Source organism: Aspergillus karnatakaensis (assembly GCF_047715665.1).
Source record: "Aspergillus karnatakaensis strain CBS 102800 unplaced genomic scaffold BJY04scaffold_68, whole genome shotgun sequence".
NCBI lineage: Eukaryota > Fungi > Ascomycota > Eurotiomycetes > Eurotiales > Aspergillaceae > Aspergillus > Aspergillus karnatakaensis.
In genome coordinates, this window is record NW_027395780.1 from 163,118 (window position 1) to 187,218 (window position 24,101).

Consider the following 24,101-nt stretch of genomic DNA (forward strand, 5'->3'; position numbering starts at 1 on the left):
AGAATGTGGGAGGATCTGTGTTCTGTGATCTGATAAGGTGTGTTTGCAAATAATTTGGCCATGTCGATGTCAGTATGTAATCGAATTCGGTATCATGATGCGCGATATATATATTCCGCTTAGCAGAGGGGAAATACGTATGCGTATTGCGGAGGAAAAGGTTTGCATGATCGAGGACACCCCATGAACAGGAATAATGGAGCCATGTCGGATAATACCGAGAGCAATCCAGGCCTACTCCATGCATAATTCCCACAGCGTGGCTCCATAACCATCGTGAAGCTCACCCTAAGTGAAGAGTACATCACGTGAGGAGGCCACCGTTTCTTCGCGCCGCGGGCCCGAGGTCCGATAGCGGACGAGAGGAAAGTAATAGGCTCCCAAGATTAATGTTTTCGAGTCATGAATAGAGGAATCATGGCAATCTACTAACGTGCGCTTGAAATGGGAAAGTTCAAAGAACAGATCAAATGGAAGACCTGTTGGTCGAGTTGGCAGAGCATCACATGATGATTGCGGCTAGGCAAGGCAGTGTTCTAGCCTGAGGCCGTAAGGCATGAGGGGCCAAGACCATCTTCCATCCTCGCTCACCACATCTCACCCGCTCTCCCCTCGGTTGCCTTTTCAGCTCTAAAATCTACCTCTCATCGTATCTCTCTTCAAAATGTGCATGAAAGCGACTTGCTCTACCTGCCGTATAGTCTCTCCTTCATAACTACCGGATACTAAGCTAACCCATGGTGGTCTACAGAGAAAACCACCTGGTGGGGTTGCGGCGCCCACATCCCCTCCGTCCTTGACTCCGTCCCCGAGAGCGAACGCTGCACCTGCACACCCAAGGTCGAACGCGATGGAAAGGAATACCCGCCTAAAGGATCCCGATGACTACCTGGATGCGTGAGATCTTGAGATACTGGAGCTGCTGGAGTTGGGATGGAGCGTAGGAGTTTGGAAGATCACAGATACACATGGATGGCTAGATTGCTGGATGAATTTATTCATTCGTTCATTCAATGATTAAGGACATATCGCACTATCGCGTACATCTGTTTTGACATCACACTTCATTTCATATACATAACACCGTGACCCCCCTCAACGCCCCTCATGCATCAAACTTCATCTGCACATTGGCAGCTTATTTGTCGACAAGGTCGTGGGCGCAGCCGGCCTTGATGTGGCGGGTGGGAGGAGCCCTCTTTCTGCGGCGGGTCATGCTCTCGCGGAGGTGCTTCATCTCGCGCTTGTTGATCTTGCCCTTTCCACCGTGGGCAGGGATGGTGCTGAGGTCCTGGGCATAGGTGGCGACAGCGAAGGCGGAAGCCTGGGAGTTGAGGAGGAATGCCTCGTGGTTGAGGTTGGTGAAGTTGTCACCGACACGGTGGTAGTTGGCGTCGAAGGAGACACCAGCCTCACCGCCGAAGAGAGCAGCCTCCTCCTCGGTCTTGACATCCTCGGCACCGGTGAAGACACCTCCGGCGGGGATACCGTTGAGGATGAAAGCTTCGTAGTCGGAGCGGCCGTCGAACTCGGTCTCGATTGTGGGGAAACCGCGCGAGGTGAAGTAGTCGGCGAAGAGCTTCTCGATCTCACCGGAACCAGAAGGGCCAGTCAAGTTGAAGGCGGAACCGTCTCCATCATAGAGGAGGAGGGCGTAGTTGGGGGAGGCGATCATGTCGAAGTTGAGGTACAGACGGATCTTCTCCTGCTCTTCGGCGCTGAGCGAGTTGACGTAGTACTCAGAGCCGAGCAGGCCGAACTCCTCAGCAGTCCAGAAGAAGAAGCGCACGGCGTGCTTGGTGGAGAACTGGGTGAGAGCCTTGGCAATGACCAAGTTGCTGATGATGCCGGAGCCATCGTCGTTCACACCGGGACCGGCGTTGACGGAGTCGGAGTGACCACCGAGAGAGATAACGTTGTCGGGGTCACCACCCTTGGTCTGAGCAATGACGTTGTGGGTGGTGCGGTTCTCGCTGCGGGCGTCGATAACAAGGTCGACAGTGAGAGGGCCCGCCTCGGTGGCAGCAATCAGGGCCTCGCCGTCCTCAAGGGAGATACCGAGGATGGGAGCGTAAGGGCCCAGCTCGCTCACGGCAGCGCCGAGAGTTCCGGAGAGGGAGCCAGCGACGTTGTTGTAGGCGATGGCGGCGGCAGCACCACCGCGAGCAGCATAAACGGACTTTTCGCCAAAGGTGCAGTTTCCGCGCTGGATGAGAACAATCTTGTCCTCAACATCAACGAATTCCTCGGGGTTGCAGCCGAGGGTGTCGAGAACGACGAGTTCGGCGGAGGCGTCGACGCTGGGGGAGTAGGTCATGGCAGTGCCCTCGAACTCGTCCTCGCCTGCAGTAAGGGTCGACTCGGAGGTACTCCAGAGGTGGACCTGCTCTTGCTTCCACACATCGTAGTAGCCGGTGCGCTTGAGCTCCTTGTAGACCCAGTCGACAGTGTCCTTGTGGGCGGGACCACCAAAGACACGGTTGCCCTCGGGGTAGGCGTAGGCAAAGTCCTCGAGCTGCTGAGCGCCTTCGAGGAGATCCTCAAGACGGATTGCCTTTTGCAGAGCTTCAGGAGTGACAGGGGGCTTTGCGCTGCACTTGCCGGCAGCAGCCAGCGAGGCGAGCGAAGCAAGGGAGAGGGCAGCGAGGGACTTCATTGTGCAAGAAACGACCGCGACACCGACACTGACAAGGCGATTATGAAGGGAGCTGCCCAGCTCCTTTTATAATTTTCCAGAAAGCCTCTGCGAGACTGCATGCTCTATCGCGCCACCGGCTTGTGGCCGTCGATCAGTACTGAAAGTCGCGAATCCGCCTCGAGTTACATCGCGTGCCTGGGGCGAGGGGCTTGGCAATGGCAATTAAGACTGCCAAGGGGACAGCCAGAGATAAGAATTGGCTTGAGGAGTGCCAATCCCAGGCCTGCGATCGCGTGTGCGCCGTCTGCTGCCTTCGCCCTCATCTGTGGAGGGTTACAGCCAAGAAGAGGGGGTTGGAGTTCGCGCCAATCACACTGCCCACTGATAACAAACAATGGGGTCAGATGTTATCATCCGTATAGCCATGCTCGGAGCTCCTTTGTTGCACAGATTGTGCTTGTCCGGTGAAAGACTCAAAGACTCTGACAAGCTACAGAGTTAGACTCAATGTGCACCCAATCGTCGCTGTCGGCCAGCTCAAAAATAGTCATCAGCCTGCGGCGGTCAGGGGCGACGATCTTTTCCCGCTGAGTGGCGTCTGCTGCTCTAGCCCAGGTCCCCGGCCTGTAAAATACCCCGGGAAGATCCTCGCAGACAAGACCCAAATTGCTGCTCAGAAACTCGGCGAATGTCGAACCGCCCCTGTCAATCACGGCATCCGCCATTGCAACGCCCACCTGCTGAATCCAGAAGTTTCGGTGCGTGGCTGCATCCACTAGCGCGCCTGAGGTTTCAGTGAACAAGATTTGTGCTCGCTGCCCGATAGTAAGCGGGTTGGAGTAGTCGGCTACCTCCGAGGCAAGTTCGTGATAGAGATAATGGAGGAGGTGAGCGTGGTTGCAAATGGGGGCCGAAGAACACGAATACTTAGGGTCTGCCGTTTCTTGGACAACCATCGCGGCGCGGAACGAGAGCTCTTCGATTGACGGCAACCGGACAGTTACATCTGGCGATTGCGATAACCGGGTGTTTATTTTCGCAATCGGTGCAATCACGTTCGGCAGTGGTCTGATGTCTGGTGCAATAAACCGCAAGCGAGCACCCACGCTGTTCCAGGATTTCTTCGAATAGTACGTTTTCCAAGCTGTCGCTTCCAAGCCGAATGTTTCTTGGAAACCGTCAAACGTGAGATTCGCGGGGTAGCTGCCGTGTGACCGCTGTTTCTCGCTCACATCCTCGTGCTCGTCCAACGACGAAAGCGCCGCCTGAACCATCTGAATCCAGAAACTCACTTGCGTCTCGGAATATACTTCGCTCGAAGGGTCCGTTGTTCTTAACTGGATTGTAGTTCGTTGGAGGATTTGCAGCGCCTGTGCGACGATCTCTCCACGCCGAGCACCCGTCCGGTCAACGTGCCGCCACACGAAGAACGCATACCGCATCAGCCTCTCTGGGGTCTTGTCTGACTCGGGGATTATCGCTGGATCGGTCCGGAAGTGGGTACACAAGGATAGTTCGGGTATTCCGCGGTGGATTGATAAGTGCGATTGCATGTCCTTTGGTTTATGCCACCCATTGTCGGAGTAATATGTCTTCCAGAGCTCGCTGTTCATGAGTGTTGGCGAATGTTGGAGGACTGGATGAAAGTCATCGCGCGAAGGGAGGTCAACCATCATGCTTTGCCGCCGGTAATGGCGGATTGCGATTTGAATTTGCAGGACCCAGAAAGCCGTCAGGTAGGGCGCGAAGAAGCCGTCTGCGATTTTACCCTGCTGGAAGTCCTCTGCCTTGAAGCGATGTTGATGGCAATGTCGCAACCAATTCATGCGCGCCAAAAGATCCTCTGAGACTTCTGATGCGTTTTTCCTCGGGGAATCCAGCGTCACAAGGTATAGTATTTTCAGGTAGGCATAGTGGTTCCAAGACTGCAACTCGCCAGCCTGAAATAACTTCCAGAACTCGTCGGCATCAAGTGTATCACCGGAGATTTCCTGTTTAATGCGAGCCTGCAAGTCATCCATCGCAACCTCCTTCATCACCTCCCTTATCTCCTCACTCGGCGTTGGGTGGTTCGTTTCGTTAGGTACCAAATCCACATTCCTCACCACCGAGTGCATCTCGTCAAGAACATCAATAACACCTTCCCCCGTCTTCGGGCTGAGCCGGTGCGTGAGTATGTCCCATCTGGTTTCCGTATCACCAAGAATCTCGATGAATACCTCTTGATACGCCATCCGGATCTTGTCGATCTTTGCACGGTTAACCCCCGCCGCATCCTGCTTGTTCAACGCGACCCAAATATATCGTGTCCCGCCTTGAATCATTTCCCTTAACAGGGACTTGAACAGCGACAGTGGACCAACATATCCGGTGCAATCATGCAGCCACAGAACCAAGGCCTCGGGAGTGAATTGTTTCCTCACCAGCGGGCCTATCTGGTGTTTTGCTGCGATACCTGGAGTCAGCAAGCCATCACCCTCAAACAGACTCCCACTGTAGAGAAAAAGGTTAGGTAAGAAGAAGAAGGAGTCAAACAAACTCTTAAACTCCCACAACTGCCACTCAGTGCAAGACGGATATTGCACCTCGGCGTGGTTGAACAAATGCGTAGGCGCCGGGTCTTCGGTTACGGAATCGTGTTTTAACCGCTCGATGAAGGTGGATTTTCCGGCGCTGTCTTCGCCCAGCACGAGGACGAAGTAGGATTTCGTGCCGAAGAGCCATTTCGTTAGTCCTGAATTCCCGTTAGATGGTATTGGAAGTTGAAAGCAGAGACCAGTGAAAGGCAGGCTCACTATCCATGACACTCGTTGTCCTGGTTTGTGCAGATATTCATGTTGACTCTGCTTTTGCCCTCGCTCCTAAGGGGTGGTTTTATAGAGGGTTATGAATTATGATGCCTACCAGGCACCACCATCGCCATCTGCCAATTTCTGTTGACACTGTGTCCTCTCCGAGGGAGAGAAAAGGTGCTGGTCTCGCGGCCACGGTGGCCTCACCTTTTTTGTGTTCGTGAGTCAGAGTGGTTCTGGCGGGGATGGGGGGAGTGGTTGATATAAGCGCGGCCCCAACTCGCAAGGTACCTGGCTGGAGAAGCGGGAGTCTTGGGGCGTGGAGAAGGACCTTGTGGGTTGGAAGGGAGGTTATGACGTGCGACGAGAGAGATCGAGGAACTTGGGAAGTGAAAACGATCTGTTTCAGATCGGAGCAGAGCCTCATGACTGGGCTGGGGGTGGACCGTCCCGTTACGTACACCCATGAGTATCTCTACTCCTGACTGTATACAAACAGGCCGCTAACTTATGCTCCATAAAATTCGATTACTACACGGCCATAAATAGACACAAACCAAGGATATCAAATGGCCGTATCAGCTACTTCCCCTCAACCTTCATCCTGCCCATAATCCCCGCAAGCTTATCCCCCAAATGCCCCTCCAGCATCCTCCTGTGCCCCTCCGAAACCCCCATACGCACCTTCATCTTCTCCGCAGCCTCCGCAATAGCCTCATCCAAGCTTGGCCCATCGTTACTCCACCCCTCCATCTCAAGCACCCTCTCCTTCCTCTCCACGGCCTCCTTCCACACCTCCTCCAACTCTCCCTCCCACCCCAGCTCCCTCGCAAACCTCCTCACCCCATCCTCCACACTCCCAATCAAACAAACATCCGTCTTCCTAGCCCCAAAATCACCAACAACTTCATTGTTAATCAAAACCCTCGGCGTGCCCTCCGGCACAGATCTCGGAATCCCAGCCACAGGATAAACTTTCAGACTCGTGCCAATAACAACCACCAAATCCGCCGTCGGCAGGACCTCCTCTACAAACCTGTCGTAAATGGCATGTAGACTCTCTCCGAACATCACGATATCAGGCTTCACGATCCCGCCACACACCTCACCTTTCTCATCTTCCTCCTGACAAATCGGTACCTCCCCCCTCTCAACAGCCGCCTTCATCTCCCCATCCCCAAAATTCCGATGACACTTAATACACCGTTGACTTTTCCAGCTCCCATGCGCATTCACCACCTTTTCCTCACTAACACCCGCATCAACTTCCAACCCATCAATATTCTGCGTCAACACACCACCCAACAACCCCTTTTTCTCTAGTAAAGCGAGAAACGCATGGCCCACACCGGGCTTGAGATTCCTCGGATGCCGCGCCCGCGCAATCGCGTAGAAGGGTTCGGGTGTGTGCCGGAAGTAGGAAATATGGAAGATCGCTTCCGGGTAGGGCAGGTTCAAAGGGGCGAGCTTTGCGTAGAGGCCAACTTCGGGGGTGCGGAAGTCGGGGATGCCGGTGGAGGTTGAGAGGCCGGCGCCGGTTAGGAGGATGATGTTTCTGATTGTGTTGGATTGGATGGCGGTTGTGATTGTAGACAGCGAGGCTGAGATTGAGGATGAGGGTGGAGGGGGTGCGGTTGCGGTTGCGGGTGAGGGCGAGGACATTTTTGTTGGTAAGGATCTCTATTCGATTTGAAATGTAGGTAGAGTTTATTTGGGTGTTGAAGAACTGAGGCTTCAAGGAAGGAAAAGAGAGGTTGCTTTTTACCCTCCAGAGGAGAGGAGAGGAGAGGAGAGGATGGCGGGGTGTTTTATGGAGGGAGCCTGGCCTGGCTTGGTCGGAGTATACAAACTCCTTGAATTCTACAGTAGGTTGGTTGGGTGGTGAGGGGCACACGCACACCCACTCTCAGCCTCATGCCATGGTAACCTAGGAAACACTGCAAGTCGCAACCTGCAATCATGTGATAGGTACTGCAGGAGGCTGCAACGAAACACCTGAAACGAAGAACAGATGGAGTTCAATTGGATATCTCGTAAAAAATGGGACGCCTGATCATGCACGCATCGCGAAACGCAACCTCCAGCGCAAGGCAGAACTGAAGAAAAAGAAAAAGCCAAGGAACAAGAAACAAAACAACAATGAAATACAGCGCACTTAGTCCCCTAAATCACAATCGCAACCACAATCCCAAGCCTTATCCATCTCCATCAACCTCAATCCAACGAATCCACCTCATACCCAATCTGCTGCTGCTGCTGCTGCGCCAACCTCGGCCGCGAACTCATCTCCACAATATTCTTCTGCGCATCAAACAGCCGCATCTGCTCCGCATACCGATCGCGATCAATCTTCGCCCGATCCTCATACCCCGACGTAAGCAGCCTCTCCCGCCTTTGAATATAACTCGCCTCTTCCTCACGCCGCAGCCGCTCCGAATTATAACTCTCATCGCGCTGCGACTTCTCCAGCAACGCAAGATTCCGCTTGTGCTCATACGACTCCGACCGCTCAGACTTCTCAAGCAGCGCCATGTTCCGCCTGTGTTCGATCTCGCGGTAATGCGAGTCGTCTTTGCGTTTATTCGCTAGGTCCGTGACCTGCCGCATGTAAGCGAGTTCGGCGTCGTAGCGCTGCGACGCGATCCCCGCGTTCCGCGAGGCTGTCTCGTGTTCGATTTTGGCGGTCTCAGAGGCAATCTCTTTCGTGTTTTCGAGCGTCAGGTTGTGCCGTGCTTTGAGCGCTGCGAGTTCCTCGGCTGTTTCGGCGCGGCGCTGCAGGAGCCGCCGGTTGTGGTCTTCTTGTTCTTCCTGGATGCGGGCTTGGCGCTGGCGCTGCGTTTTCAGGAGCCGCTGGATGTCTTCGGGGGGGTTGATTAGGTCTTCGGGTTGGTCGCCTTCGGCGGCCCAAAAGCGGTCTTTGCAGGAGAATTCGAGGAGGAGGTCGATGAGGGCTGGCCGTTGGGGGGCGGGGGCTTGGTTGAGGCCTCTGGAGACGTAGGCGAGGGGGGAGTAGCGGAAGCGGCTGTCTTCGAAGATGTTGAAGTCGGCGTTGATGTGCTCGCTCATGAAGACGTCGAGGACGGCTTGGGTGACGACGATGGCGTTGGGGTTGTCGAGGGCGAAGTGGAGGACGGACTTGCCGCGGGATTTGCGGCGGTAGTCGCCGTGGGATTTTAGGAACGATATCGCGGCTTTGAGTTGGCTGACTGGTTTAGTGGCTGCTGTTAGGCAGAGCTCGGCGAGTGCCGTGCGGCCTTGGAAGCGTGAGCAGGGGTAGTCGCGTTGTTTGCCTTCGATAAGGAGGACTTGGAGGACGCTGACGTTGACCATTCGGGCGGCTTCGTGGAGGGCGCCGTCGCCGGGGGCAGCGCCTGCTTTGATGAGCTGGCGGGCTATGTTGCTGTTTCCGATGGATGCGGCGAGGGAGAGTGGGGAGATGCCGTTTGAGGATTCGAGTGATGGATCGGCGTGGAAGTGTAGGAGGGTGGCGACGGAGTTGCCGCGCGAGCCTAGGATGGCCAGCTGCAGTGGTGTACTCTTGGACAGGCTGGTTTGGTGGTCTACGTTGGCCCCAGCGGCCACAAGGATATCGATGACATCTTCTTTCAAGGCAGACTTCTCTTTCGCGATGGCCCAGCAGAGCAGCGAGACATCCTCTTCGGTCGGAGACAGCGGGAGGGTTGCTTTGACGATCGGGTCAACAGTGCACCCCTTATCAATGAGGTATTGTATGAGCTCCCGCTCATTTGGATAGGTTTGCAGTATCTGGAATAAGATCGGTCCGTAGCTCGGATGCTCATATGTCAGATCTGGAGCAGAAGAATGAGAGCAGAATGCGACCGCAATCTCACGAAGGCTCTGACTGTCTGCACCAGACCTAAAGACAAGCGGAAAGGCACGGGTCATGTGTGTTCGACGAGGACCGTAGGCGAGTAATTCCTTGACTACGCGCGCATTGCCTTGGGTGGCTGCCTCCAGCAGACTCGCACCGTCACTGTAGTTGACGTCGGCGCCGCCTTTAAGGAGGTTGACAATGAACGCAAACCCGGCGGGCGTATTCGAAACGGTCTTGACGGACTCTAGAAGCGCCATGCTGATCGGTTCTCCGGAAGCGCCAGCACCAACCAGGACAGAAAGAACTGCCTCCTCGTGATGCGAATTCGCGCGCTTCCCATTACCCCAGACTGTCATGAAGAGCTCAGATACGCCGGAGTGGCCGTGGAAATGAGGCTCGAGAAGACGGAGAGTTTCGATATCGTTGCTCATGACCGTGTGCAGAATAGACTCGCCGCCTTGGTAGAAGACTGATGCGTTCGCTGTCAGGAGACATTGGACAAGTTTGCGGTCGCAAACCGGCGCGTGGATCTGCACTTGGTTAGCGACGATGGTTAGGATATCTACTACGGAAACTTACTGTTTTCAAGAGGAGCTGGTCGAGCGTCAGTTGCGGCTTGTGCGCAGTGAGGAGGAGCTCCATGGTAGAAAGACGGATCTCGCTTTGTAGAACCTCAAACGCACACGCCAATGCTGCTGCAACCGCCTCTTCAGAAACATGATACTTGAGGAAGAGCTTGATCATGTCGGTCTTGTAACCCGCGGCTTTGATGGCACGACAGACTGGAGCACCAGTGGCATAGTTTGGCGAAGCCTTGTTCTCGAGCAAAAGTTCACAAAGCACCGCCAACTTCCATCCTCCGTCGGCAGCGGCAACCAAGGCCTCGTCGAGAAGTCGCTGGGACACAGAACCAGCCTGCATGAGGAGTCGGTAGGATTCGTATTTGACCCTCATGTCCGGGACTGTCATGGCCAGGGCGAATCCGCTGTTGAGAGTTACTTCGGTAGGATCGTGCTGCAGGAGGTGCACCAGGAGGACAAGGTCGTGCTTTGCGATGGCCTTTCGCACACAGGCCCCTTCTTGGTAGTTAATGGACGCACCGTGCTGGAGAAGAAGGAGAACCATGTCCTCGTTCTGTCCCTGCTCGGTGGTGCGTAGCAACGCGGCGTCCATCGTTTCCTGTGGTACTCCAATCACAAGTAGCTCCTGGATGTATCGCAGATGAGCAGACCGGAAAGCGTTGACTAGGGCCTTTTCAAAAGCTAGCTCTAGAGACTCAAACGACGGATGACAGCTGAGGAACAACTTGAAACAGCCGAATAGATCCAGCTCGATGGCGTCAATCAAGATGCGTCCTTGATTGTGATTGACGTCTGCGCCAGCCTCTAATAACATGTGAAGGACTCCTTGTGTTTCTTCGCCGCGACACTTTAGACCTTCCATCACATGACGCAGCACTGTAGTGCCTGTATTTCCGGACAGGTCTTGTCCACTCATGAGCAAGATGCGGATCTTTTCCAGTCGGGTGTCGTCGGTTTGAGGAAGGTCGATCGTAAGCAAAAGACAGGCGCAAAAATCAGCTTCGTCAAGATGGTTGTACTGGGCGAGCAGTTCAAGAAAGTCTATGTTGCTGGACGCGATCGCCTTCTTGAATGACTTGCCGTTGTCGAAGCCCGTGTTTGCTTCCCCAGTCGTAAGGAGCAGGGAGGCTAGATCAAAACCCGAGCTAGTGCCGTCAATGCTATCTACAAGAGCTTGAGAGACCTCGTCTCCCCGAGCACCGGCGTGGAGGACCATGTGTATGATTTTGGATCGTTGGCCATCTGTAAGCCCCATGGCGAGGGGTATACAGCTCGCCAGTACGTCGGACGCCGGGAACCCCAGGAGGAGAATTCGCAGAATTTCATCGTCGGACGTCTGGACTGCAAGCTGAAGTAAAGCCCCTTTCCCTTGACTGACATCGGCACCTCCATCGACCAGGACCTCGATAAGGTCTCGGTCGCGTTCTCCAGTCGGCGTGCTCATGGCGATCTTTAGAATTCTGTCAACAGACGGACCGTTGGCTCCGGCATCTAGAAGCTTGCGGGTAAATAGGAGCTGAACACTGTGTGAAATAGTTTCTACTCGACGGAAAACGGTGTTGATGGACTGGCTGGAAGGCTGATACTGAAGGATGCTGTCGATAAATTCTTCGTCCTCGGCCACCAATGCAGAATCAAGAGCACATGCGTCGTTGTAGTCTACAGAAGCACCTTCACGGAGTAACAAGTCGACGCTTGCGTGATCTCTCGCTTTCACTCGCTCGATCAGTGCTTCGTCGACTACCTCTCCGCAAGCGCCTTGGTCAAGTAGCAACTGAGCAAGCGCGCGCCAGTCGTCGTTGGAAATGGAGGCGCCGTACTTTGTCTTGTAAATCTCGCCGAAAATCTCCGTGGCAAGATCGTCCGCTAGATTGCCTCTGCCCAGGATGCGAAGGCTGTCTAGGTCCACCTCGTGTACTGCATGGCGGTATCCTTCACCATTGTAATAATTCACTGACACGCCTTTGTCGACAAAGAGTTCCAATATGTCGGTCCACCGCTGTCGGACTGCTCCTCCCAGAGCAAGCGAGACAGTCTCACCGGCGGCGCCACCGTTCAGAAGAAGTTCGATAAGGTGGTACTTTTTGTCCTCCAGCATTTCCATCTTGAAGAACACGTATGCGACGATCGGAGCGAGAGTGTGCGGCATAGGTGGGTTTGGACACATTAGTAGCGACAACGCAAGATCAGTTCGCTTCGCCCTAACTGCTTTCTCCATGGCAAGCCCGTTATGAGCGTTTGCATCAGCGCCATGAGCTAGGAGGAGCTGAACGATGGGACCGCTGCCGCGTTGAACAGCGTCGGGAAGGGCCGAGGTAAGGGTGGCGAGATCAATTGGTGTCTTAGACTGCAGTAACAAACGAACAAAGTCTTCGTCGCCAGACCTGACGACAGTGAGGAACTCTTCGGGACAGGTGTTAGGGTCCGCGTTCTCCTCCAGCAGGATTCTAGTATTCCTTAGGCTGTTCATCTGGAGGGCTGTCGGAAGGATCCTGTTGACCACGTCGGCACTCGCAGAGTGACAAAGGAAATGAAACATGTCCGTCTGCTTATACCGCAGTGTACTGCACAGCAGCCCGAATAACAAATCGTCGGTCTCGTCATCTGCCGCCTGGTGTCGCCGCGCAAAACGACCGGTACGCGCTTTCTTCGGTTTCTGCAGCTGGAAGCTGTTCCACACGCTTTCCGCGACACCAACCGACCCGGATGTGTTCACGATCTCTGTAAGAACACCACAGTAGTCCTCGTACGACCACTTGTCCTTCTTGATCTTCGCGGTTACGGAAGTTGTCTTGGATTCGCCAGTTCGTCGAATTTCGGAGGCTTGAGCGAGGAGCAGGTTCGCTTGATCTTCTTCGTGTTTCTGAGTTGATAGAGCGTAGGTAGATGAGAGTGGTAAGAGAGGTCGGAAGTCGTCAGCCGGGACGTCGAGCTTGGTGCACCAGGCACGCAGCCATCCCTCGTCCCTCCCACTTTGCGGCATGTTGTTGCTGATTATTAGGGTGTTGCAGGATAAAAACGACAGAAGTGAAGAAGAAAAAAATGACTAGAGCATCATGACACAGATGAGTGTGTTGCGAGTGAAAGTGAAGAAAGTGCGCGCGCTGTCGGACAAAGCGGGCGTCATTATATCAATGAACAAGGCTGGAAGAAGCGCCCGGTGCTCAGCCCCGCCGACGACCTGACAGTAAGACTCGGCCAATAAGGATCCATTTCTTTGAAGAAAGTGTTTGACAGGTCCGGTCATTGTCCATTGAAACAATTCTCCTGCGGCGCCTATCTACTGGTGTGGGATTCCGGAATCAACGCACCCGACCATTGATTCAGACTTTGCGCGCCTCGTATTCAGTTCTGCGTGTCTCACGTGTTGAGTTTTTCAACAGCTTGGAGCCGCTTGAGTCTTTTTTGCTTGTATTAGCGATTGATTCTTAGCCGACAATGAGAACAATGAGGTGTTGTGTTGTTGTGTTAGCCAAAAATCGGCCCACTGCGGCGGTTACTGAAACGGCCATCCAGAGCCCACGAGCCCAGTTGCTGCCATCCTTTGAGCTATTATTAGAGACGGTGGGAGAAAAAACAGTTTTCGCGGAAGATGTGATGAATTTGAATGACTGTTAGCCAGCTTGAAACCTGCAGAGGATCAAAAGGCCCCGAGGGCGATCGACAGATGCTCGGTGGGCTGGATCACATTAGGCACGTGACCTTTCCCCTGACCCCCCGGACCGGACCTCCACTCCATTCTTAACTTCGCTCAGGCGGCGGAGTCTTGCCTCACGCTCGTCTATCAGGTTCTAATCACTACCAAGGGCTTAATCTCTGTTCCTGCCCCGATCCGTGATGCTTAATACGCATGAGTTAGTTTTCCAGAAGAGGCGATTGATTATATATAATCCCTGAGTCGTTGCATGAGAGTAACAGTTCAAGTCAGACCTCTTCGAAAGAACGGATGAGCAACTACAGAGATACTGAGAGATTCTCCTGCCCAGTGACTGTGTCCAAATAGCCAAGGCTTGTCACATCTGATTGGGTCTTTCCGCGACATGTTGAACGACGAGCTCGTATTCATGAGATGTCGTACGCATGGCGGCGATAGAAGCCCAAACTTGCTGAAAAAGCTTCAGAGTCCAGACCCGTCGAGAGACGCGGGAATACGTATTGGTTCACCATCTCCAACTCGCTGCAGATCTCCTCACCCTCTGCATCTTCGCCCTAAAGCCGGCCAGCCCCCTTCAGATGTTCAAACCTCCGAGCATAGATTCGCCGTTGAACCCATGCCATATTGCTACAGGCCGAAAGTAAAAATCGTGTACATCGACAAGTTTCAATCACCGCCTTGTGGAGATGCCTATAAAGACCCGATGTAAGTGACCCGTTCCCCGCGCAATTCCCCCGCTGCAGAGCCCGATTCAGTCCAATATCACCTCTCCAGAATGAAACATCTTTTCCGTGCAGGTCTTTTCTTCTTCTTCAGATACCCAGCCAACGGCGCACGTGTGACTGTCTAGCTGGTTGCTAGGTGCCCTGGCTTATCAATTCTGCAGCCCTGGAGATGCGAGACGTTAGTCGCACTGACTTTATCCACGTACAGTCTTGAGATCGCCTGAGAGCGTAAGGTTGCTTCTTGGTCGAGATGCTTCACAGGTGACGCTCGTCATCTCGAAGATTTGCCATATCCAAATAACTAGCTACGACCACTGATTCTATGCATTGATCACAACGCCGTACAATAGCGTAGCATCGTAGTATAGGAGAGAAGGCCCTGTTCCAGTATCCAAGGCGATAATCCCAGGGTACCATTTCCTAGCAGGTAGACCCCGCCCGCTACCGAGATAAACTCCGCTCCAGATGCTGAACGAGAGCGAGCATCCAATCTACGACCCGTCTCTTGGTATGATGGGCGCTGTTGTCCTAGCTGAGACAATACGAACGCGGGCCGTATGCAGTCTCACATGAATTACCTCCAAGAACAAGAGAAGATACCCAGAGAGAGAAAGACATTAAAAGCGGCGTCCAGCCTCTCGTCCCAGAAACCAGAGACAGAACCATCAAGCACCAGACAGCGATCAAGAACCAAGCGGCCAATTTCCATAAAGCCGGAGGTGAGCAAGACCAAACTACAACCCAGACCCAACTTAACGCCGCTCATAGACATCAAGCAATCAATTGCAAGCACCATGAAGCTAAACCTCGCCCTCGCAACGGCCATCCTGGCCATGACCCCTGCTGCAGCCGCCTGGCGTGTCAGGTTCTATTCAAACGCCAACTATGGCGGCAGCGAATTCACCAGAGCCGGCGAAGGCGGGACTGGAACAGCGTGCGGAAGTGTTCCCGACTGGATCAATGATGAAATTTCTTCCTTCAGATGGTGGCCAGAGAACACTGCAGGCACTACTTCTTGCTGCCTGTATCTCTACAGGGATGCCGGCTGCCAGGGTAAGCTGGACTGGGCCCCCGCCTGCATGAGGAACGACGTTCCGAATCTACAGGGTACCGCTCTCCAAGACAAGATTAGCAGCTTCAGGACTGAGTGCTTCCGGCTTGAGTGAGTGAGTGAGTGAGAAGGAGAGGGTGGTGGCGTGGAAGGGTGCGGGGGTGGGAGGAGCCTTTGTAGAGCTGGCGGGTAGCGGTCCTGTATATGAGTCATGCGCAGGGTACCATGATGCAGCTGAGAGTCCACATATGATATGTATCTTTTATTGGCCATATGCCAGCGCGCGCAGCAAGCCACTGGTCTTTTTAGGCAAGGTTAATTAGATTATCAGACCCAGTTAGCCGTCGTAGCCAATATTAGGCATGTTTGTAGACCAGCTAGCTGGCTGCCTTATCCAACAGCAAAAGGGGTTGTGTTACACAGCTCAGTTGCTTTTGGAAATGAGAGCCTACGCCAGGTGACAGGAAAGTCCCTTGTGGAATGTCATAATCATGAATACGGTAGGGGTCACTCCGACTACTAAGAGGTAGGGCTCACACGTGAAGCAATAGTGCCCAAAGAGATACCAAGAGAGAAGATCTCGAGAGTTAGAGTATTGTAAAGGGCCCGTCACAGATGATTATTACACAAGAGGAAATAACGAGTCAACCCCTGCACTTGTGCAAACATAATCACGACTGTAATCCCACTTACACTTGATCTCCACATAGCCGACGAGCGTCCTGCAAGGGCTGGAATGCAGCAGGGACTTTTGGAACTATCGGCAGTGATTTGCCTTGCTACATTGAGCTTCGTAAATGCGAAATTGCTTGTGTGAGTCTTATGGTAACTTGATAGTCTCTAGGACACAAAATATATCTTGGGTATGCTCCGAGTTCTGACACCTCGAAGCCTAGGGTTTCACAGCTTGGCCGCTGGACAGTTCTGTTAGTGGTAAGCGCTATGGGTAGTTTATTATTGACAGCAGACGGAAATACAGAGATATATTGTCTATAGTTCAATTATTATATCCGAGAGAACGATCAGTGAGTTCATATCTCCGAAAAGCTTGCAAGGCAAAGCAAGGCCGATAAGATCAGCATCCTATTCTCGTTATTACTGTCGCCCTCTGGACGAAAACTTCAAGACCGGATAGATGGGTACATACGGCACTTGTTTTGTCCTTCTGACAGCATACAGCATGTTGAGCGCAACGCTGCAGTAGGTGGTCCTGGCCCGATAAAGCTTCCGGACCGATTAGTGCCATGTCAACTAGAGGGGGGGAATGGAATTGTACCCTCGAAATCAAGCTTGGAACATTGCGAGAACCCTCGTATCCCCTCTGTAGACGACCTAGCATCAAAAAGATTGCCGATGGGGATAATCTTTGTCGTTTCCCCAGCCCCAGGTTCGGCTTTGCTGCAACAGAAAGCCTGACTATGGTCACCGCACTTGGACATAGCGTCTTCTGCTGCTGAAGTACTCCTTGAAAGCCGTAGTTCAGGGGTTGCATATTGGACAGGCGCGGCTGCACGAGCGAGGGAAAGGATGAACAGAATTCCGTATCGACGATCCATAGCTTATGTTATCTTCTGGCAGAAGAGACGGCAATTCAAAAAGAAAAAAGTGTATGTTGCTGAGTCGAACCACCGGGTAAAGGACTTGTTAAGTAAGGTCTTTTCAGCGAAGAAGATCCCCGGCGGACCGTTCACTCGTCCAAGATCCACCGCGTCTAGGGGTAGATGACCCCCAAATCCCTCACTTGTTGATTGTGGGCTACGTATCTTAGCGCCATGCACTCATACTGTAGTTACCCACATGGTGTCGAGCTCTGTGCAGCACCGGCGTGCAAATCCTTTGAAACAAGGTGAACTAAATGGAGCTCTTGACACCATAAGAACTGTCATGACAGGGCTCAATAACAGGATGTTGAGGGCAAGTTGTTCAATTCTTTGTTTCTGCCCAAGATCCTAGAGATCTTTAGCTACGTTGTTTATACTAGAATTCCCGTACTGTACAGTCTTCAGCTGGACCAAGGCGTAGAGTCCTCACTATAACGCTGAGTGAAAGGACGGGGAGAACCGGAGCAAGGAATGATGGCTTTCGCGGATATCCGAGGAATGCGACATCTTTAAACAGTCTAAACCCCGGCTCCCATAGGGTCTACCTCCTTGGAGCTGATTATACTTGCTCCCTAGGCATGCTGGGCACTACATGAAGCCGTTTATAGGTATGGCTTGGAAGATGTCTCCAAGGGTAGAAATGCAAAGGATTAAGTAACATATATTGAATATAGCACCGGTGGTACCAATAATTAGGGCTCTTCCAGTTACGTTCGTTCGATTACCTAGCCTGACCATGCAAGACGACCTTTGTCAGCTTGCGCGAGCTCCGTGTGAGGGCCTGCCAAAAGACCCAGTGCGACATTCCAGCTATGTATGCCGGTGGTACAAGGTCGTAAGAACCCTGACACAAATATCTCACCCTTCCTGAACGCTTAGCTTCTTCAGCAGCAGGCGCAGGACCGGATTAGCTTCCTCTGTCGCTTTCTCAACCTGGCCAATCTCAGCTACAACTTCAGCTTCCATTTGCTCGAGATACCGCCGGCAATGCTCGAAGGTGCCACTGGTGCGCAAATACTCGACCACGTACTCCTTGATCTCCGGAGCCAGCGGCGCCAGCCCGGTGGTGATGGAGCTCCGTTGCTGCCGAAAGACGCCGTGAATGAACTTCCGGAAGCCCTCATCATGCGCGATACAATAGACAATCGGATACGAGAATTTGCCCTCGTCAAGGTCTTCATACGCCCCCTTCTGCTCGGTATAGATCCCAGAACACAGGTTCATGTAGTCGTCACGGATTTGAAAAAATCGCCCAAACAAAATGGTGAGCTGATCCAGGGCAGGAAGCGACGACGGCAAACCTCCTGCACCGGCTGGGGCCTCAGTCGTTTCGGCCTGAACCAGCCTTAGCAGCAGACGAAACATGCAGCCTGTCTTGTTATCCACCATGTTCAGGTAGTCGTCTATGCGCGGGCACTGGAGGTTGTACTTCCAGTAAAGGTCCCAGCTCTGCCCAAGGTAGAGGTTTTCGAGTTCGCCGAGCAGAATCCCCGTTGCGTCCGGGCTGCGGAAGTTGCGGGTTGAATTTACTGCTTGCACGAACATGTAATTCGCGCTGTTGATTGCTTGCGAGTGTCCGAAAATTGCATGCGTGGATGGCTTGCCGCGTCGTTTGGGAGAGCCGTCTTCGATGTCATCTAGGATCAAGGAGGCATTATGCAGGAGGTCGACCAGCCCACCGACCCGTTTGAGTACAGACTCATCAGCCTTCATCCAGTAATTGAAGGCCTCTAGTAGTTTGAAGCGGACGCCTTTGGATGGCATTGAGCAGATGTACCGGATGGGCGCTTGCAGAGCAGACTCGGAAGGTTTATACCAGGACTGTACCGACCTAGCAGTCTACTCAGAGGGATTAGTTTGATTTACAGCCAGTGTGATCAGGTAGGAATACAGCTTTGAACATACCTTGGGGGTCGCGCTGTCCTCTTGTTGAGGATAGTCCAGCAGGCTCGCCCTGTTCTCTTCCAGCTCCTTGATTCGTTCCTCGCGACGCGCAACTGCATCGAGCAGCACGCTTAATGCATCTTGCACGCCGTCTGGTTTCTGTCGTTTGGCTGGACTTGAGCCCTCGTCTAAAGATTCGACAGCTCGTTTCTTCCGTAACTCAATGCGGTTTTCATCCGGCTTTGGAGATGTCTCCCCATCGTTGCTAAAGCTACTGTATCCTGTCGACGAACTTTGAGGGCTGGTACTAGGCCGACTGCGACGGCTATCGGCGCCAGAACTATCATTTGGAGAGCTTGGCTGTTCGCTGAAGGTCGTGTTGACTTCCGCCGATTTATCCACGGACTTATGACCCGCAGCATCGGTCCCATCTTTGTTCTGCTGGACATGATGCCGCGGGGCACTGCTCGCCCAGTAATGAGTTCCGGCGACGATGGTGCCAATCACCTCAACCCATTTCCTGAGGTAGAGGGGAATGGATGGGTGTTGTGTCAGAAAGGTCTCCTTCCGCTTGACGTATTCCTGTTCTAGATCAATAAGCAGCCGGCGTGCTTCTGCTTTGGCCTCATCCGTGGACATGCTCTGTGTCTTTCGAATAACCTCAACGACGTTGTTGATCCGGCTGCCGTTGACACGGGCCTCCCAGCTCTCCCGGTCAAAGCTCCAGTAGTCGTTCGTCCAGACAATGGCCTTGTTGATGGGCTCCATAACTGCCTCGACAAGCCTCTTATCTTGGTCGGAGAGCCGGATGTCCAACGCGAACTCGGTCATCGCCCAGAACGCTCTGATAAGTGGTATTGCTCGGTTAGGAATGATCAAGTGGAGTATTCTGTGGGAAAGGCTCGAACATACCTGAGCCCAAAGTCGTCTCTCCTGTATGCCTGATATTGCTCCAGCGAAGTGAACTGAGTCACCCTCTCCTTCCCCGCAACCGCCAGCCATCCCTTGTTATACATGTCAAACATGTACATGCCCTGATCGCGGTTGATCTCGATAGCCTCCAGCAGGATTTGCGATACGAGCTTCTTTAGCCCGTGGGCTCGAGTTCCAGGATGCAATCGCGCTGGCCTTTTGGGGTCAAACAACTTCCCGAAATCACGATGTTCCTCGATCGCAGTGTCTAGTTCCATGGCTTCGTAGCCATCTACCTCAATTAGCTAGTTCGGCATTTAACGAAATCTCTCGAGCAACCCCGTTATGAATTCTACTTACCGTCATGCAGCATTCCAAGATCCGTCAGGTACGTCAAGATCGCGAGTCTTTCCGGCGGGGCCTCGGGGTAGGCAAAGGCCCCTAGGTTGCCGAGCTCACTAAAGGATATCGAGGCCCTGTCGGCCAGACCATCGTGAAGAGAATCATCCCAGTCTCGTAGAGCTCGTTCTGTGGCTGCATTCGCGACATCATTGCGCTCATTGATACGCACTGGTAGGGTCGTGAACGAAGCCGTGTTTCTGATAGCCTGGCTAGATATTGGTCGCGAATGGACCCAGACCTCAACCATGTCTTCTCTGCGTAGATGGTATGGCTAAATGGTATATAAAACAGCATTTAGATCTCAATCCATATTCAGAGATCTATCATGCTGCTTTTATATCTGTGGGCAGTATACCTACCATACTACGACGAACGTTCGCTAGAGTCCAATCAAACCAGCGCTCCCACGGAACAACCCCTAATCAGGATTATGCTGTGATGTGATGTGTACATCATGCCGAATGTCCGACTACATGCTATACGAGATACCCATGTATGGATCCTGATTCTCGAGACCTCTGAGTCTATCCCTGTAACGGGTGAACCTGCCACCTGTTTGGCCGCGAAACAAACATCCGGGATATCGAGAGTCACTCATTTTTGGCTCCATGTTAGGTACCTACACCCTGCATCCTTCCGTTTGCATCGCCGGGTCCGCGGCGCCAGACACAAGACCAGCAGGGCCGGAATCAATAGCGTATATGCGCTCTCCACAAGCTCCATAGTCTTCCCCGGTCCGATCTGGCGAGGAGCCTATCACTCAGTTCGATCGACGATCGATCTATCTACGTTCCAAGATGGGAGGGCTGCAGTGGGATGACGAAATACAAGTGGATATCTACATTCCTAAAAGCCCCAGGCGCCCCCTGCCTGGAGTCATTCTTCGAGCCTCGGTTGGATATTATAACCGGGGAATATAACAGGATGTCCAGGTATGTAAACAGCCCAAAGGGTCCGGTCCCTGTGCTTCTCAAGGGGACTAGTGCAAAAGCTCTAATGTAACCTAAATATCGTGCATTCACCCAAAGCAAACCAATTTCATTACAAAATTATAATAAGGTTTAGGCCATATTGAATGTACGTATCATTAGGCAAGTCTAAGTGCCACTGCTTTCGTCACCCACGCCGGAGACATGAACGTCAAGACGGCTCCCGATGCTAACAGTGCGCTGGAAAAGAAACCCTGAAGGATGCCGGAGTCTGGGTGTAGCCAATGACACCAATATGGAGGTCCAACCACCACAACCACGCGTCACAATGAAGTATATGATTGTGCCTCATCCATGTCCGTCCGTTGACTACACGGTGGCTGCTACGGTTCGCACTGTACACCTAGACCAGGTATATATCCGGCAGTAAAACGTCAGCCAGATCAGCCCAACCACAACCAACAAGTAAAGACGCCATGATGGAGATCCCCATCTCACCAAGCACCTTTCTTGAAGGTGTGATTCCCCACTCACGAGACAGTATATCCAAGCTAAATGTGATCCTCATACGCAGAGCTTTCCTCAATCTCGCAGAGGAGTAGCGGGCTGCCTCTCTTACTAGCAACTTTGCTTCTCATCGCCTTGAGTATTTCGCAGTTTTATTCCAAGCGAGACCCTTACAATCTGAAGAGAATACCAACCGTTCACCGATCCCGTATCTCCGACGCCCGCAGGTCCGGCACTTGGTGGAAGCTTCTCTTTCCCGAGCTGACCCCGTACCTAACTTATGGGTACAATAAGGTACTCAAGCCCGTTTGGCTTTTTTTTTTCCTTCTTTCTTCCTTGCTTGGACGTTCAGTTTCTCCTTCATCCTCACATATGTGAGAAGAGCTGCTGATAGAGACAAGTATAGTAAAAATGGCCAACCGTTCCGGATCTGGACAGCCGGCTTCCAGAGCTATGCATATGTTCTACCGATCAAATACCTGCCGCGGATCAAAAACATGAATCCCTCAGATGCAAGCTTTGAGGCGGCTATGAATAAAGTAAGACCCGGTTCGTTTGAGATCATTCAACTGATACTTACACGTTGTTTCTTGGAAACAGTTCATATCTTCGAGACTCGGCACAGGGACTATCAATAAACTCTTGATCCAGATTGGCTCAAAACTACTGAATGGCAAGCTAAGTACGGAGATTCCCAGAGCAGGCCCGGGGCTACGGCACCGATGTGGCGGAGCTAATTGAAGTTTGTTCATAAGGCACACTCAAGCCTATCGTCGAAGATCGTTCGCGGATGGCAATAGCACGGGAAATCGGCCACGCCCCCGAATGGAAGCGACTCAAGGCAAAGAAGATAGCGACAGAGGTTGTCAAGACGGTCTCGTCCCGAGTGATCTTTGGTGAGGCTCTAGCTAACAGCGCAGCGTTCGTGGACGTTATGCATGAATATACATCCAAGGTCGTGCCGTATGCGTTTGCGCTTCGATACTTCAACGTCGGTCCGCTGAGGGATTTCATTCTGTATGTGGTGCATTGGAGGCACCGCCGGGAGCTGGAGATTGCGACGCGGTATATTACTGAGATGATTGCTGAGCGACGGAATGCGCAGACCGGGACTGTTGAGGAAGATGGGCAGCCCTTTGACTGTATTCAATGGGCGCTGGAGCAGCCTGTGCCCGAAGATGAGAAAACGCCGGAGGTTATCGCTCGGCGTCTGCTCACCGTGTCTGCTGGGGCGGTGGACGCCATTGTCAATGCTCTGGTGCACCCTCTGTGCGAGATAGCTCTGCACGGGGAATGCATTGCCGACCTGCGCGAAGAGATCGGTCGCTGCCTTGCTGAGGAGGACGGTGGCTGGAGCCAGAATTCCATGGCAAAGATGAAGAAATTCGACTCTTTCTTGCACGAGTGCTTCAGGATCAGTGCGATGCCTTCAGCGCGTAAGTGATTCCAGCACCTGCACGCATGCTGCCCAGTGACGGAGATTTCAGAACTGACTCTATGGGATACTCAGTAACCGTGTGGCGCCTTGTGTCTTGTGAGAGTATCTATTTGGACGAGACGCTTTCTTTACCAAAGGATACTCTCTTCACCTTTCCTACAAAGCATTTCCTCCATGATTCGGATACCTTCCCCGACGCGGATAAGTTCGACTACCTGCGCTCCTATAACAGGGCTGAGGAAACGGTCAAAGCTGAACCCTTATCAACTTCAAGTAAGTGGCTCAATCTCACTTCTTCTACGCATACTAAACCACAGCCACAGGGGAGCTTCAGACAGAATTACTCGCGTAAGGCACCCTTGAACCTTCATCTGTCTAGTTCCCGAACTGTCTCTCATTGAATTACCTTCTCTAGATTCGGCTACGGACGGCAAGCGTGCCCCGGAAAGTTCTACGCGCTTAATGTCTGTAAGATCGCTCTGGGGCAGATTATCCTCAACTACGACGTTCGAATGCCGGGTGGAAAGAACACAAGACCGGCACTGTTGGACCTTGACCCGCTACTCCTTCTGGACCCGTCAACTGAATTGGAGTTCAAATCTCTCTCGTAGTTTAACACCTAGCAAGTGGCCTCTCATTCAACATGGGGACCGGTGATAAAGCAAATGTGGGAAGTGAGCTTGCTAATTACAGTTTCTGTTTAAATAATGCTCGGCCGCGCTAAATGCCGCCTGTTTGTCGATGTGGTGCCTGGATCTCTCCTGTACAAGGATTATATGAGGCTGTCGCTCTTTTATCATTAGATTGAGAAGTCGAGACAAAAGATTAGTACCAAAAGTCCTGTACTGAAACCAACGTCACCCAGACGGACTGTACCGCGAAGGTCCGATCATTGGGGTAAAGCTTGACTACAGAACGATGCCCTTACGTGTAGATGATGCACCGAAATAGGAAACACAGGCAAGAATGCTGTTATCCATTATTCGTGACTTGCTTGATGACGTTGAGACACTCCTAAATACTGCACCGCGGCAGAAGAGCTGACCATATAATTTCCGAGCTGGCCGGATTGGGAGACCTAGAACACCCAGGTAATTCGTTAGCCAGTATAATCGAATTTATCACAAACAGTGTTTGGTCTTCTACTACCC

The 24,101-nt window shown here is 52.7% G+C and overlaps 7 protein-coding genes across 7 annotated transcripts; 2 read left to right on the forward strand and 5 right to left on the reverse strand.

Moving 5' to 3' along the window:
- Positions 1-692: 692 nt before the first annotated feature.
- BJY04DRAFT_143401 (M28 family metallopeptidase) lies at positions 693-2,754 on the reverse strand. The gene has a single exon (XM_073708725.1). It carries the CDS (start codon positions 2,654-2,656, stop codon positions 1,139-1,141), a length of 1,518 nt encoding a protein of 505 aa, XP_073566206.1. The 5' UTR covers positions 2,657-2,754; the 3' UTR covers positions 693-1,138.
- Positions 2,755-3,111: 357 nt separating this feature from the next.
- Positions 3,112-5,440, reverse strand: BJY04DRAFT_223179 (uncharacterized protein; the record flags this gene model as incomplete). The annotated part of the gene is made up of 2 exons (XM_073717621.1): positions 3,112-5,372; positions 5,434-5,440. 2 exons carry the CDS (start codon positions 5,438-5,440, stop codon positions 3,112-3,114), a joined length of 2,268 nt encoding a protein of 755 aa, XP_073566207.1.
- A 572-nt stretch (positions 5,441-6,012) lies between these two features.
- BJY04DRAFT_223180 (DHS-like NAD/FAD-binding domain-containing protein) lies at positions 6,013-7,092 on the reverse strand (the record flags this gene model as incomplete). The annotated part of the gene is made up of 1 exon (XM_073717622.1): positions 6,013-7,092. The coding sequence occupies one exon, from the start codon at positions 7,090-7,092 to the stop codon at positions 6,013-6,015; it is 1,080 nt and encodes a 359-aa protein (XP_073566208.1).
- Positions 7,093-7,426: 334 nt separating this feature from the next.
- Positions 7,427-12,911, reverse strand: BJY04DRAFT_200137 (uncharacterized protein). Its single transcript, XM_073712876.1, has 2 exons — positions 9,845-12,911; positions 7,427-9,795 (listed from the first exon to the last, which is right to left on the reverse strand). Exons 1-2 carry the CDS (start codon positions 12,827-12,829, stop codon positions 7,645-7,647), a joined length of 5,136 nt encoding a protein of 1,711 aa, XP_073566209.1. The 5' UTR covers positions 12,830-12,911; the 3' UTR covers positions 7,427-7,644.
- A 2,109-nt stretch (positions 12,912-15,020) lies between these two features.
- On the forward strand, positions 15,021-15,392 carry BJY04DRAFT_223182 (uncharacterized protein; the record flags this gene model as incomplete). Its single annotated transcript, XM_073717623.1, has 1 exon — positions 15,021-15,392. One exon carries the CDS (start codon positions 15,021-15,023, stop codon positions 15,390-15,392), a length of 372 nt encoding a protein of 123 aa, XP_073566210.1.
- Positions 15,393-17,736: 2,344 nt separating this feature from the next.
- BJY04DRAFT_223183 (polyprenyl synthetase family protein) lies at positions 17,737-20,323 on the reverse strand (the record flags this gene model as incomplete). Its single annotated transcript, XM_073717624.1, has 4 exons — positions 17,737-18,717; positions 18,784-19,606; positions 19,675-19,966; positions 20,035-20,323. The coding sequence occupies 4 exons, from the start codon at positions 20,321-20,323 to the stop codon at positions 17,737-17,739; spliced, it is 2,385 nt and encodes a 794-aa protein (XP_073566211.1).
- Positions 20,324-22,009: 1,686 nt separating this feature from the next.
- BJY04DRAFT_231723 (cytochrome P450) lies at positions 22,010-23,603 on the forward strand (the record flags this gene model as incomplete). The annotated part of the gene is made up of 5 exons (XM_073719605.1): positions 22,010-22,051; positions 22,113-22,194; positions 22,268-22,948; positions 23,023-23,227; positions 23,366-23,603. The coding sequence occupies 5 exons, from the start codon at positions 22,010-22,012 to the stop codon at positions 23,559-23,561; spliced, it is 1,206 nt and encodes a 401-aa protein (XP_073566212.1). The 3' UTR covers positions 23,562-23,603.
- Between the last annotated feature and the right edge of the window lie 498 nt (positions 23,604-24,101).

Bases quoted from the DNA above. Each gene is read 5' to 3' on its own strand.
- BJY04DRAFT_143401 (XM_073708725.1), bottom strand. From the start codon at position 2,656: ATGAAGTCCCTCGCTGCCCTCTCCCTTGCTTCGCTCGCCTCGCTGGCT.
- BJY04DRAFT_200137 (XM_073712876.1), bottom strand. From the start codon at position 12,829: ATGCCGCAAAGTGGGAGGGACGAGGGATGGCTGCGTGCCTGGTGCACC. The intron at 9,796-9,844 runs GTAAGTTTCCGT...AACCAAGTGCAG, and splicing joins ACCAGCTCCTCTTGAAAACA to ATCCACGCGCCGGTTTGCGA.